This window comes from Callospermophilus lateralis, chromosome 6 (assembly GCF_048772815.1).
Source record: "Callospermophilus lateralis isolate mCalLat2 chromosome 6, mCalLat2.hap1, whole genome shotgun sequence".
Taxonomy (NCBI): domain Eukaryota; kingdom Metazoa; phylum Chordata; class Mammalia; order Rodentia; family Sciuridae; genus Callospermophilus; species Callospermophilus lateralis.
Window position 1 is genome coordinate 90,642,465 of NC_135310.1, and position 14,926 is coordinate 90,657,390.

General features: G+C 35.7%; 1 protein-coding gene across 1 annotated transcript in view; it reads right to left on the bottom strand.

The window, feature by feature from the left end:
• The window catches only part of Col19a1 (collagen type XIX alpha 1 chain), a 296,753-nt gene that overhangs the window by 44,281 nt on the left and 237,546 nt on the right, over nt 1-14,926 (bottom strand). Inside the window, exons 30-36 of the mRNA XM_076860052.2 lie at nt 13,822-13,863; nt 10,578-10,682; nt 10,442-10,495; nt 10,138-10,191; nt 5,592-5,645; nt 4,196-4,249; nt 1,836-1,880 (exon numbers count right to left, since the gene is read on the bottom strand). Coding sequence (XP_076716167.2) covers nt 1,836-1,880; nt 4,196-4,249; nt 5,592-5,645; nt 10,138-10,191; nt 10,442-10,495; nt 10,578-10,682; nt 13,822-13,863 — 408 coding nt within the window. The remainder of the gene's footprint in view (nt 1-1,835; nt 1,881-4,195; nt 4,250-5,591; nt 5,646-10,137; nt 10,192-10,441; nt 10,496-10,577; nt 10,683-13,821; nt 13,864-14,926) is intronic.

The window sequence follows — 14,926 nt, forward strand, 5'->3', positions numbered from 1 at the left end:
GGTACTATCCCTACTCTATTTTTTAGTTTAAATTTTTTTCCTATTTTAGTGAGTGAGTTTAGTATTATGAGTAAAATACAATGTTTCCATTTTTGTCTTTCCCAAAGCAAATGCAGGGAAAGCAATGAAAAGGAGTGAGAGCTACACCTGGAGCACAGACGCTTTCAGTTGGGGTTTGAATAATGTTCATGTTTGACAGATGAGACACTAATGCATTCAGAGGAAAATATTATTTGCTCATTAAAATTCAGTTTCTGAATTGCCAATTTACACTAACTGTTTACAGCCTGCTGACCTGCGGGCTATAATGCGGTAGCACTGATGAAGATGTGAATAGGGAACAATTTGGCTACTGGAAAGTAATTTTTTTCCAGTCTCTTCATACCAAATAGAAAATTAAGGTAAATGGGAAGATGTTATTCACAAGCCTGTGTGGATGTTTCTATAAACGTATTCTTTAGAACCAAGGGTTAGAGGAACTACCAAAAAAAAAAAAAAAAAAATTGACGAGACTATAAATTCCCTAAATCATCAACACTTAGAGAACTCATTCTGTTTTGAAAAATCACAAAATTTAGCACTTAGAAAAATTTTGCATTTGAAAATTTCAGGATCTTTTACCCTTTTAAAAAGTTTTCATAGGATCAATAATCGACATTTTTGCAACTTTTCTCATTTCATTGTTTTTGAATAATGGTGGGCAGGGATGCTTGGTGAAGACAATTTGCATGCATCTTAAACAATAGTGGTAGAAGAAAATTCTCCATCTATTTTTATTTTCTTATTTATTTGACAATTGTTCAACGTATGCTGTACTTGAGTATGCCATGTCCTGAAGATATTGAGGCTACTGAGATTTTCAAAGGAAGTTTCCCAGAAAAATTGAATCTGTCTTGAAAGAGAATTCAGAGTGAAGAGTAAGACTTCTTAAGCCCATTATAAAATCATGAGTCCCTTTCATGAGCTCATATTTAGAATGGGGAAGAGGACCTGTTCTTCCACTGAGGGAGTATATTTTAGAATTCGAACTCCAAATATTCTTGCTTCTTTGTCAAGGGAGAATATAACAAAGATGAACAGGTTTTTAAAAGCAGTGCCAATCTCATGTATGCAAAGCATAAAAACTGCACAAAAAATAACATATCCTTGTTGTTTTCAGAAAGTCACAGCCGGATTCTGTGCTTTCTCTGGATGTTTGCTGCTTAAATTATTCCTATGAGGAAGAGTGGAAAAGAACATTCTGCCTGAACCTCGGCTCTGCTGCGATTTGAGCATGGACCCACACGAGGGCAGACTTGCCCTGGCGAGAGAGGCCCCTCTCCTCTCCACAGGCACCCTGACAGCCTTAACATCTGTCTCAATCACCAGCATCAAAACGTGGATGGTTCTTGTACATTGTGTTCACTAGGAGCTATAGAAATAGAAATTCCCTGCATCTCAGACAACATGGGTGGGGATGAACACATATAGCATATTTTTTTTCTTTTTTGTTATACCAACTTGCATTGCCAGAAGAGCTCTCTTTTTTTAAATCCCCTTTATTGTCTGTGAACAAGGATCACTGAGGTAAAATGACTCTCACGGTTTCTCAGGAGGGAACTGCAGAGGGAGAGTACATGCTCTGGTTCCCTCTCATCGTATACAAATCTGAGTACTGCACATTAGGGCTGAGCCAAAGGCGGGAGAAACTGAGTCTCCAATGCTACACTGGCTATCATTTATATGTATATATAAAACACAGAAGACTTTATCTTTGAGAGCATCTATATGTCTGACCTCTGAATAAGTCACAAGTAAACACATGGATGTTAAGTTTTAAACCTGAAACAACTCACAGGTGGTCCAGGTGGTCCAGGCTTCCCAGGGGGTCCCTCACTGCCCTGCAAGGGATACACAGATGAAAATCAACAGCTTAGACATTCTCACCCCAGTTTGTAAACCAGACTGCTTTCTCAGAGAGCCATCATCTGAAATCAATAGGACTTGTCACTTCGTTTCAGCTTTACAGCTTACTCAGTTTGGTTTCTCCTTAAACCAGGAAAAATTCATTCTTACACCACATCCAGCCAGATACTCACTATGAAACCAGACAAACCATCTGATCCTGCCCTTGGCTTCCAGGGAAGCTGGGAGAAATCTCTCCTCCCTTGTGCACAGGAGCACAGCAAGGTTCCTATGGCTCTGAGATTGTGGCTCGCTGGATTAGCCCTCATTTTGAGCCTTACCTCTACCACCTGCATCTTTTGGAAGCCAGAGGCACCATCTACATAATTTATACAAATTAGAAAATCCTAACCCTTGTTGTGCCTGCAGGAAAAGGAACTTCTTCCATTTCCTAGGTTCATATCAAACTTTATAACCAAGTCAGATGTGTCTTACTGAACAGAAGTGATGGTGGTTTAACACTGTTTAAGGGAAATGGTCCATACAACTTGAACAGTCTCCTACAAGAGAAGTCTAACTGAAAATGAAATTTGAAAAAAACGAATTCAAGTTGAAACTTGGATTTCACTTTTGACAAAATGGAGTACTTATTGGTCCATAGTAAGCAGTTATTGTCTCTTTGGTCTTTAACCAATTGTTCCTATAACTGCACAATGGTTTTAGAATAGAGGCCTCATAAAATCTTTTAAATCCTTCTATTTCAAGGGGAATGGCAAGAAATAATTAAAAATGAAACCAGAGCATAAAATATAAAGCCCAGGAATTTGGGAGATTTTAGTTCATTTTCAAAATTTGATTTCTTTACCCATTTTCTAATGTCAAAAGAATCACAAAATTTGTATGCTTATCAATAAAAGTTTTTGTATCTGCCTGAGAATGTGTGAAAAAGAACAAGCGTATATTTTCCCAAACTGCTTTGATGGTGGCTCTTTCTCTAAGATATGTCACATTAGGCTGACTGCTGGCTGTGTTCTTTGGAGAATTACGTCATAGTTCTCACAGGTCAACAAGGAAAAATATGTGCCTATTGAAAAGACTTTTCCCTGTCGGACACAATCAAAAGTCATATTTTCATTCATTCTTGTGCCCCTAAGCCCATCTCAGAGTGGAATTCCCATTAACTTCAAAGGCAAGTCTATGACTGAATAATTTCCATAGAGAACAGAGAAAAAAGGCTGATGGCATTGGGCAAGCTGCTCATGATATTACAGAAAAAAAGTGCTGAGATTAGGATAAGCACATTGTTCCCTTTCACTGGAATTCTTTTGCTCCTTGATGCCATTATATTTCACTTTGCTTAGGGATCTAAGTAGGTGGAAGACACTTATTTCCCCAGTCTGAATAGGTAGCATTATTTTACTCATTTGCTGATCTAGACCAACACTGTCGGGCCAATTTAGATCCTAAACCAGGTAAACCTGAGAAGTCTTCCTGTGTGGGATTCCTCTATTGCTAGTCTTCCCTCCTGACCACAGCAACACATTTGCCCAATTACTGGCCTTTCCAGGAAAGGTCCTAAGTGAGCTTCTCCTGTGACCTTCTAGGGACAGAACTTCCAGACTCTCTCATCAAGGCCTTTGGTTTTTGGAATTTTTGTACTGATAGCCATCCAGGTGTCTGGAGTCTTGGTCCTGATACAGCCTGAATGTTTGTGTGCCCCCAAAACTTATAGAATGAATCTTCAGGGTAATGTATTAGGAGGCGGAGACTCTGGGGGTAATAAGTTTACAAGCATGGAACCCTCCTTGAATAGGATTCATAACTTTCTGAAAGAAGCCCAAGAGAACTCAGTTACTCTTGAACTATGTGAGGACACAGCTGGAAGGTGCCATCCATATAAGAAAACAAATCCTACTAGCCACAAGATCTGCCAGTACCTTGGTTTCAGTTTTCAGCTTCTGAAACTGAGAAATAGATGTTGTTTATGAACTACCCAATTTATAGTATTTTGTTATAGAAACCTGGATCAACTGTTACTGGAACTCCCCCGTACAAACAACCTCATCTATTCCCTGGGTCTCTGTATCTAGCTTGGACTTTTCCAAATGGCATCCATGCTCTATTTATCTTTTCTCCTCGGAACTTCTCTCTTGTGTTCAGACCACTTTTTAGACTGATGTCCTTCCAAGTCCATTATAAGAATAGCCACTCCCCTTTATCAATTCGTCTCTGTATTTTATGGATCTCTCAATAAACTGTCTGTCTTGCCCTAATCCCAATTTTAATGTTAAGTAAGGCTTTTCCTCCATACCTTGTCACCCTTTGCTCCCATGGGACCAGGATGTCCAGTTCTTCCCACTAAGCCCTGTAAAACAGAAAACTAAGTTTGTTACAGAAACAACTAAATGGCCAAAAGGTATTGGAAGTTGATTGCTAAAACTTACACATTTTGAAGGTCATTTGATCCTAATTAAATCAGTTCTACAAGCTTATATTTCTTCAGGCTGATGGAGCAGCTGTATCCCGCTGATAAGCCCTTGGAAGGGTAAAATTTGTATTTGTGGTCGCTTTTTCACCTTGGCCAACCACATTTAATGACCTTAATTGGAACCTTTTGATACATTTAAGAATCTAGTCTTGCTGTTTAAATGGCAATTTACATAACATTATGCCTTTCTAAATGAGCGATCAACATTTTAAATACTCCAAGACAGGGCAGAATTAACAATGTGCATATAGAGTTATGTGATCTGCATTTTACCAGTGAAAAAGTAAAATTTTATTTTAATTGGGAATAGAATGAGCTATAATTTTCATGGTTTCTCTCATAACTCTTTTTCATAACTTTTTATTTCACTACAACTTAAAGTCAGGTTTGTTCTACGTACTTTGGTGAAGGCATAAATGATTGAATTATGGCAAGCCTGTGATTCAAAACATTAAGTTAGTGAATATGATGACATTCCTAGTTTTGTGGTCAAGATTCCTGTAAAGGAACTCTAAGAAAGGAAGAGAGAGAAGTTGAGACATGAACTGGGTAGTTAGATTTAACAAATTAAAATACATTATTTGTGACAAACTAAAAGTTTTATTTCTCTGAAATTCAAATGAAACTGTGTGTCCTGTCTTTAATCTGGCAACTCTAGAACTGAAAGAGAGAAGTAGAAGAGTATGAGGTTGGGTTTGGTAGGTGGGAAGAGATTCTGCTCTAAGGAAGAAGGGGCCCATAGCACAATAAACATGTTTGTGTGTTTGAGAGGCAGTGAAAATCGTGACTACCATAGAAGATTTCTAAATTCACGTAGAGGTATAAAAATAAAACTGATAAATCCTTGGCCCATATTTTCTTTTAGATGTTAATTCTCAGCTATGTAGCCCTCTGAATGTCTCTTCTCAAGGTTAGTGCCAAAAAAATAACTAAAAAATAGAATGCTCTTTTATATCATCTTTCTATTGCAAACAGAAGCTTAATCTCAGCCTGCTTTCTGGTCTGGTAGAGTTCTGATGACAATTCTCCAGGATGCTGATCAGCCTTAAGAAATACTAAATGAAAATCTGAGATATTGGATAATTCTACTTTTCTAGGCAATGACTGGACAATCTACATGCAAGCACCGAAAACAAGAAACAATGAGGAATATTAATTCGTCTTGTATCATTTCAACAGGTATGAGCTATGAGTAGAAAAGTTTTTAGCAAGTACTTACCGGGGGTCCAGTAGGGCCCATAGCACCTGGAATGCCTGGAATTCCTTGAAGACCCTAAAAGAGATCATTTCTACCATAAAATCTATTATAGGGAACAAAGCATTTTAGTTAACCAAATGTTTTTATTATTGAAAATTAAACAGGAACCATGGTACATATTCTGTACGAATATTAATTTTCAAAGAGTAAAGATTGCGGGCTAAGATGCTAGGACATGGAATTTGTGACAGACATACTTTTACCTATTCAGTAATTCATCAAGCTTTTTTGATCTTACAAAGCTAGCTCATTAGCAGTAGCATCACTGAGAATCTCATACTATTACAGCATGGAAATACAAATTTCAGATTGGCAGAACACCATCAGAGAAATATATGATTGCACTAAAGTTTCATTCAACTAGTGGGGAAATCAAATATGTTTTATGATATATTTACTTTAGCTGGTCATTTCATTATAAGAAAAAATATGATTTATTGGTGAATTCAAGTTTGAAATCCTTTTGTAGTTTAAGCATTAAAAAACTCCTCCCCTCCTTGGGTTTATAGTTATACTAGATAGGATTTTAAATGCTGATACATTTATACATCAAAGGAGAATTTGCAACTTATATAAGTTATTATATAAGAATTGGTAACTTCTATAATAAATTAATTTTGTCCCTTCAAATGTACAAGCAGAATGAATTAAGCGAATGACATAAAATCTGTACCATGAAACATTTTAAAACTATCAAAATCATGATTTAGAAAGCTATTGGATAACTTGGAAAATATTACATAGTGTAGGATCTAAATTTTTAAACAATTATAAATGTATTTCCTAAAAGAAGGGGTTGATATAAATTTTTATTATCATGGCAAATAGATAAGTGTCTTATCTGGAAACTTCAGTGTTAGACATGTTTCAGAATTTTGGATTTTCAGTCTTCTTATAAAGGTAACACAGCACACATTGAGTATTATGTGCACTCCCAGTGGTGCCTGTGGCATTGCTTTCTACTAAAAACGAAAATATTTCTGTAGCAAATGTGATATTCTAAGAGTGGGAAAAATAGATCAGCTCCATGTGACTTCAGGTCAGAGTTCACTGCCAGATGAATTTGCTGTAGACTTTGGGAAAATTTCTGAGGTTTTCAGAGGCTTTTAGGTTTGGATAAGAAACTACAAACCATAATATTACTGTCAGCAGTCTTTCCTGAGAAGTGGGAATACAGATAACTTTGATCTTTTTAATACTTTTGTGTATTTTCCAAATTTCCTGTAACTTGGATCACTTCTATAATCAGAAAAAGATTTTAAATGTCTTTTTATTATTTCAGATGCACTTGTGATCTGTTAAGTTCTAGTCTGAAGAGTTAGGGGTGTAGCTCAGTGGTAAGCACTTGCCTCCCATGTACAATGCCCAGGGCTCCATTCCTAACACCAAAGAAAAGCTCAACTTCAAGATTGAATGTTCCACTCTATGAAGACTTGATTTCCTTTATGGTGCATTCTTTTTCCATTATCAAGACATTCTTTATTATAAAATAATTCCTTTTCCTTTTATTGTTATGAAGTATTAATTTCTATATATAAAATAAATTTTAGATGAAGTGAGCATGGTAAAATCACTGCATGTTTATTTCTGAGCATTCTATAGCACTTCGAGATGCACCAGGTTCTTTGCATCAAGGGTTTCAAGGACCAATTTCAGCCAGGTCTGTCCATCTAATGCCAAATGAGGACATGTGTTACTTCAGGCTTATTCACATGACATAATATGAAAATATGTTGAAAATCTCCTTGAATGTGCTGGAATTCCTTATGAAATGAGTCTTGGGCAAAATCTCGTATATGCATGTGTTAAAAATGTTGGCATATTTAGGTTCAAGATTCTACTCATCTCCTCGGCAATGCTGTATGTGTAAGGGTGGACTCACACACGTAAGTGTGGTATACTGGCTCTTTTTAACTTTATCACTTTAAAAATGACTTTATACATTTACTAATGGAAAGGAAAATTTTCTTTTGGGAATTGCACTTTTAAATGACTCAAAATTATTTTTTGCATGTTGTACTATAAATTGCTTTATCTTAAAATACCTACATTCCTACATTTCAATAAAATTTTATGTGTACATATACAAGATATGTATAGATCATTTTTTTGTTACTGTTAATCTCTTAGTCTAGAGATGCTGAGTGAGATTTTAGGTAGTGTAATTTATAAGCTTGGAACTCATTAACCTTTGATGACCATGTTAAACTTTAAAATAAACCTCCATTAAAAAAAAATTCTCAACAATCTTTCTCTAAACAAGCTGAAATTTTATAGTAACGGTAAAAGTTACTATGGATGCATAAAGGGCAATAAGATAATTTTAGAAGACAAGATGATTGTTGAAGAAGACAAATATATATTAAAGAGTAAAACAGTCAATTTAGCATGTAGTGCCAAACTTAAATACAAATTAAAATTTATTGCATAGATGTTCAGGGATCATTATAACCAAGTTATTTCTCTGCTCTGATGTTTTGATTTTGCAAGGCCTAGCTAAGTGGCTACTAAGATTATTTATTTTTCTTTTGCTTTAGTTTATGGCTGAATGGCTGAAAATATTTTCCATGCCTTATTCAACAATTATTATCCTGAAATATTGTAAAAAGACTTGCATTACAAGCAAGATTTCACTTTGATGATAAGACAGGGGTCTGTGCCTATTACCATCTTATAAATTGCTATCTTGAGATATGCAATAATCTCTGTGAAAAAAAATGTGGAGGATAACATTATTCTTCTAAGAGCAGTAAGTAAATAGCCAATTTAAAATAGGCAACTCTTTTAAGTTCCCAAACAGATTAAATTGAAGACATTAAAACTAGAAGCCCTTAAAGGGAGGGGCTGTACCACCAGATATTTTTCACTAAGGGTAGAATAGACATTTAAGATTTTGTAAGATTAGAGATTGTGTAGTTAACACAATAGAGCCTGTTGGCCAGTTAAAACTGCATGTGTTCTTGGTCCAAGTTTTATTCACTTAAATCAACAAATTGGAATTTCAGGGAGTATCTGAGTCCATGTAGAAGACAAGACTGTTTGCTTTTATTGATCTGTTGGAGACAGAAAAGATAAAAAGACTATTCCTCTCAAAGGGCCCAACTGAGTCAATAAGTTACTTCAGGTTTATTCATATTACTCATGTGAAGAACAAGGAAGAAGAATATAGTGAACTTGCTGGAATTCCCCACATAATGAGTTTGTACAAAATTTTGTGTACTCCACATCAAAGAGCCCATGGGTGAGCTTAAGAAAGCATACCAAATTAGCAGAGGAATAATAACACTGGATTTCACTTCACCAAGAGAGCAGAGTACCTTACAGTATCAAAAATCAATTTCTAGTGAATTTTACTTATATATCCCCGATTTCCAATTATTTCCTCATCTTTTTGTTATTACCTTCTCAATTACCCCTAAAGCTTACTTCTTGAATCCAGGCAGTTAAAAGCTGTTGGACTATTAAAATCCATTATTATGCTTATACTTTAGTGAAACCTTCTGTGGAACTTGAGGAAGCAAAAGCTCATTAACTTTTACTTATTTTGAAAACAAAATGCCTTTAATGTTTTATTTATAGATAAAAAATTAATGTTATATTTCTCATTCTTTAATTTTTAACTTAGGGAAAAAGAAACCCAAACCAAGCCTCAAAGTTTTCTAGAAAAGAATCAATTTTAATTAAAAACAATAATACATGAGGATAATTTGTAATGTGAAATATAACTCCAACTAAAAAATAGATCTACTTTATACCATTATAATTTTCTGCACTAACATCAAGGTTAATATATGCCAGATGGCTTACTTACTTTCATTAAGAACTATTAGCATCAAAACTGTTTAAACTAACAACAATTCATCATTCTAATTGGTTTTTCTAAGAGTTAATGTGAATTATGCAGGACAAGAATGATATCCTGAGCATCACTGTGGCTTAGAGTCAGAAAATTATATCATTATCTCAAAAGCACATTTGAGTTGGATCTTTAGTCCAGGGGGTGAGCAGCTGATCTAAATTAGTCTACTCAGATCCTTTTGATAGTTTATTTTCTCCAAGATTATGGCAAACCAAGATCATTAAAGCTGAATCATGTTGCGGGAGTATTCCAGGGAAGCTTTTTTGAGTTTTGGAGCTTCCCTTATTCCTAGGCTGGTGCTTCTATTATTCCTTCAATATTTTTAGCTACCCTGGTTTCCTTTTAGTAAGTTCCCTCTTCCTGTTCCCTTTATTCTTACTGTGAGAGAGCTAGAATTGTCATCTGCCACATGAAAACAGAAAAACCATAGCTGATATATTAACTTTCTGTCCTGACTCAAAACCTGTACCACTGGTAATAAAGATAGAACACATAATTGTTTTAAGTGAAAATTTTGCCATTTATAAAGACCTACCTTGTCTTTTTATTGGTTTTGGCATTAATTCTGAGCTACAGAAAAATTGATATCTTTCCTATGTTGAGTCAAGTAAAGAGAATCAGCAGTAAGGACTCTTAGAAGACTCTTACCTCTTCTCCTCTCTCCCCAGGTATACCAGGGTAGCCCCGCTCTCCTTTGCTTCCCTAGAAAGACAGTAAGTTCAGCTAGTGTACTCAATCATTTTGTTAGCTTTTGGAACAACAACAACAAAAGAACTCTTATCAAGGATGCTTGAGGGATGCAATTTGGACTGGGTCAGGGAATGAAATGATTGCAACATTTGCAAAGGGCTTTTACCCCACTTTTAGCCCATATTTAAAAGTAGCGTATTTTAAAATGGGGTTTTCTTTTTGCCACCCAATTGAGAATCCCACAGAAGACAGACTTTCTTACTTTTGGTCCCTCTCTGCCTGGAATTCCTGGAGGACCCCGTGGTCCTATATCACCCTAGAGGACAGAGAAGTAAAAGAACTGATAGAATGCACTCTGTGTGCCACAGGCTCCCTGGACACTCAGCCAGCCTTCTCACCTTCCTGGTGATGGAATCGTATTTTCCAGGCTCACCAGCACCTCCTTCATCTCCTTTGTTGCTTTTTAGCCCAGGAACATTGGCTTGGCAGTTGCCACAGAAATTCTAATGGGTGTAAAGATAAGGTTACTAAGAGATTTTAAAAAGTGAGGTTGATATATAGAAGAAAGAAACTAGTTCCCTATCTCTCACCCTGCACAAAAGTCAAAGTGCATCAAAGACTTAGGAATTAGACCAGAAACTTTAAAACTGCTAGAAGAAAAAATCAGGGTCAATATCCCATCATATTGGTGCAGGCACTGGATTCCTTAACAAGACCTTTAATGCTAAAGAAATAAAACCAAGAGTCACTAAGTGGGATGCCATCAAATTAAAGAGCATATGCACAGCAAAGGAAGTGATTTAGAGCATAAAGAGAGAGCCTACAAAATAGGGGAAAATATTGTCCAGCTACTCTGACAGAGGATAATATCCAGAATATATAAAGAACTCAAAAAAGCTTGAAACTGAAAAACCAAAACCAAAAAAAAAAAAAATGAACAAAAGAACTAAACAGACATTTCTCAAAATAATAAATACAAATATATGAAAAATATTCAGCATCTCTAGCAATCAGGGAAATGCAAATCTAAAAACTACACTAAGATTCCATCTCACTCCCAGTCAGAATGGTAATTATCAAGAATACAAATAATAATAAATTCTGGTGAAGAGTGGGGGAAAGGTTACAGTGATGCATTTTAGTGGGACTGCAAATTAGTACAACCATTCTGGAAATCAATATGGAGATTACCAAAAAAAAAAAAAAAAAAAAAAAAAAAAAACTGCAATGGAACCACCATATAATCCAGCTATTCCACTCTTTGGTATTTATCAAAAAACAAAACTAAAAACAAAAAAGCTAAAAGCTAAAATTAGCACACTATAGAGATATAGTCACAACAATGCTTATAGCAGCACAATTTATAATAGCCAAAATTATGGAACTAGCCCACATGCCTGTCAATAGATGAATAGATTAATAAAATTTGGTACATATACATGGCATTTGCCAATAAATGGATGGAAATGGAGAATGCCATGCTAAGTGAAATAAATCAGACTCAGACAATCAAGAGTCGAATATTTTATCTCATACATGGAAGCTAGAGCAAAATAAGCTAAAAGAAGGTGTGTGAGAATCAGATATCAAAGAGATAGGGAAGATCAGTAGAGGGAGGAGCTAGGGAGTGATAAGAGGTGGGAAAGGGGAGAAAATGTGGAATTAAGTTCACAAAATCGTGCTATGTGCACATATAAATATACCACGGTGAATTTCACCTTTATGTATAGGTGGAAAGTACCAATCAAAATTAAATGAGCAACAGGAAGATCAGTAGAGTAGAGGGAGGAGTATGTGGGGAGAAAGGAAGGCAGGGAAAGAGGGGGAACAGGGTTGCAAATGGAGTACATCGGTTTTGTTAAAATGAACCCAACTATTTTATATAATTATAATGCTTTAATAACAAAATAAATTGAGTCTGAAGGATAAATGGGTATGCTAGAAAACCTGACAGAAAGTAGCAGACCAATTAGTACTTGTTGAAGGAATGAAGAAATATATTATGCAGTCAGGGGTTTTCAATTTAAAAAACTGAGGTTGATTGAATTTGAAGTTATAGTTGTACTTCTGTCAGAAATAAGTGATGTAACAATTGCGAGGTCACTCTGTTTTCAGAAACTTATTTATCCAACTTGAAAAGACTGTCTTTGCAGGGAAAAAAATTCAAAGCTTATTAGTAATATCTGTGATATTGGTGAGGGCTTATTTAAAAAATATCACTCTTGATAATATTTAAATGGAAAGTTCCAGATAAATAAGGAAAGGATCCATAAGTCAAGAACAAAGATTTGAGTTTCAACTGCTGAGCAACATGTTTAAAGAGGGAGGTGGTATTAAAGTTTGGAATAAACAACAAGATTACAGGGAACATACAACCAATGACTTAAGTCATTAAAAGGCAAAGAAAAACCTGGGAAGAAAGGATTTCTCCTTTGGTAGACAAATTAGTTGAGAAACCTTCCACAGGGCTTACTAGCATTTTATTTGTCAGTGGAGGCACTCATGTGAATAAGTCACTTGAGTGACCTGGACTTGACTCCAACGTCAAATCCAAGAAAAGACAGAAAATCTAAGTGGAATTACCTTTCTGTTGCCTTCTTTATAACCTTTAGCTGGTCTGGAAAAGCTTGCATTTATGTGTCTGAGCTAACAGGACAAACATAAGACTTATCACATAGCTAAAGGAAAAGGGTATGTGAAAAGCCCTATAAAGACTTATTTTTAAATAAATTGTTGGAATCAGAACATGACCATGAAAACCCTAAACCCAAATACATACATAGAACTTGAGTTTTTTGATTGATTCAATTCAATAAATATTTCTGATGGCTTATAATTGTGCAAATCATTGGACTAAACCCTAGGAACATAAACTAAATCATATATACACATCTATAGCCCAAGTGTTTATGTGTGTGTACATATGCACACTGTCTATTCATCCATACAGAAATAAGGGATGAGCATAAAGGACAAGATTTTCATCTAGAGTCACTCAGAGCATTATGAAGAAATGATAATATAACCTTATTCATTTATCAGCCCTCCAATCTGTTTTATAGATAAAATATAGGAAAGTATTAGGGAAGAAAAATTGTAGCAAGATTAATTCTTTATGAGCTAGATAATAGGTAGAGATAATTTTTATTTAACAGGGTGACAGGTGTTAGGACAATGGTTGGCTTTGGAATTTTATAGCTCATTTTGTAAAATCTCATGACATAAAAAATTCAGCCTTGTAAGCTAATTGTTTATTGAGCAGTGCTGGTTTTCATCCTGGGACTGACCAGGGTGATACAATGAGAAGGATTAGATTTTATAGTAGTGAGCCAGGGTGGTAAATGCCCATCAAAGGAAAGCTGTTGTTCCAGAGGAGAGTGTGATCTCTTCAAGAGGGTTAATGACATTGTTCCTTCCCTTTGGTTTGTCTGAGAGCTGCACACTCCATTTCCATACCCAAAAGGCTGATAAAGAAGAGAATGGGGGAATACAGATTATTTTTACTATTTTAAAGATGTTCTCCATTTTAAAAATGCCATTTAAAAACCAGGCCAAACAATTAACTCAATTCTAGTAAAGATTTTCTTTTTAATTTTTTTTCTTGGATATTAAACCATAATTTCTTACATAACAACAGAATACCTTGAACAAGGCCCCGATGTCTCCCAAGAGAGGAAGGGCAATCTGTGGTTAAAGAGGAAAAAAAAAATGTTATTAAACTGTTATGAGTTGGATCTTGATGTGTCTCCCAAAGGCCAGCTGATGGCACTATTGGGAGCTGGTGGTACTTTTAAAAGGTGGGACTGGTGGAAGGAAGTGAGGTCACTAAAGGTGTGCCTTTGAAGGGTATACTGGGAATTTAGCTCCTCCTCCTTCTCTCTCTCTCTGCTTCCTGGCCACCTGCAGGTGAACAGCCTCCCCCATCACCTACTCTCCTCCATGATGTTCTGCTTTGCCACAGGTCCAAAGTAATGGGCCAAATGTATATGGATTGAAACTTCTGAAACCATGAGTCCAAATAAATCTTTCCTTCTTCTCTTCAGTTGTTTATCAGGTATTTTGTCACAGTGATGCAAAGCTGACTAACACATACATGTGTACATAAGCACAATACAAAGCAAGAGTATAACACAATATAGATTTATTGTTTTCAAAATGCAATGTCAGTTGAGATTTGGAACATGGGGCTTCTAAGGTCTCACTGTCAGGATAATTGGTTCAACGTTATGCTTCATGTCAAGTAACTGACACTGACACTGACAGAATGCAGAACTATTTTGAGAAATATTCACTATTCTTCTGCCATGAACATGTAAACTCATAATTGTTTTGATTCTACATCTCTACATTTTTATGACATGGCAACCTTTATTATTGGTTTTAATACTATATAAAGATAAATCATTTATTACAAGGAAATCATTCCTCTGCCAAGCACATTATCAGGCTGTTAGAAACATGAAGAGTACAGGATAAGTTTGCCTTGTTCTCACAGAGGTTCAAAAGAGCCTTCAGTAGGTGGAAGTGATGGACAAGACAGACACAAAGGGAACTTGGGCTATGTTTTGACCAGATGTCTTAAAATGTGCTTTCCAAGAGACACTCTATAAAACCAGGTAACGCCACAAGATTCCCAGATGAGCCACACATATTCATTTGATTGTGGAGTTAAAGTAAGGTCAAGCTTGCTTCTGCATGCGTATTACAAAGGAATCTAAAGCCCAAACAGTGTGGGAGGTAGAAAGGA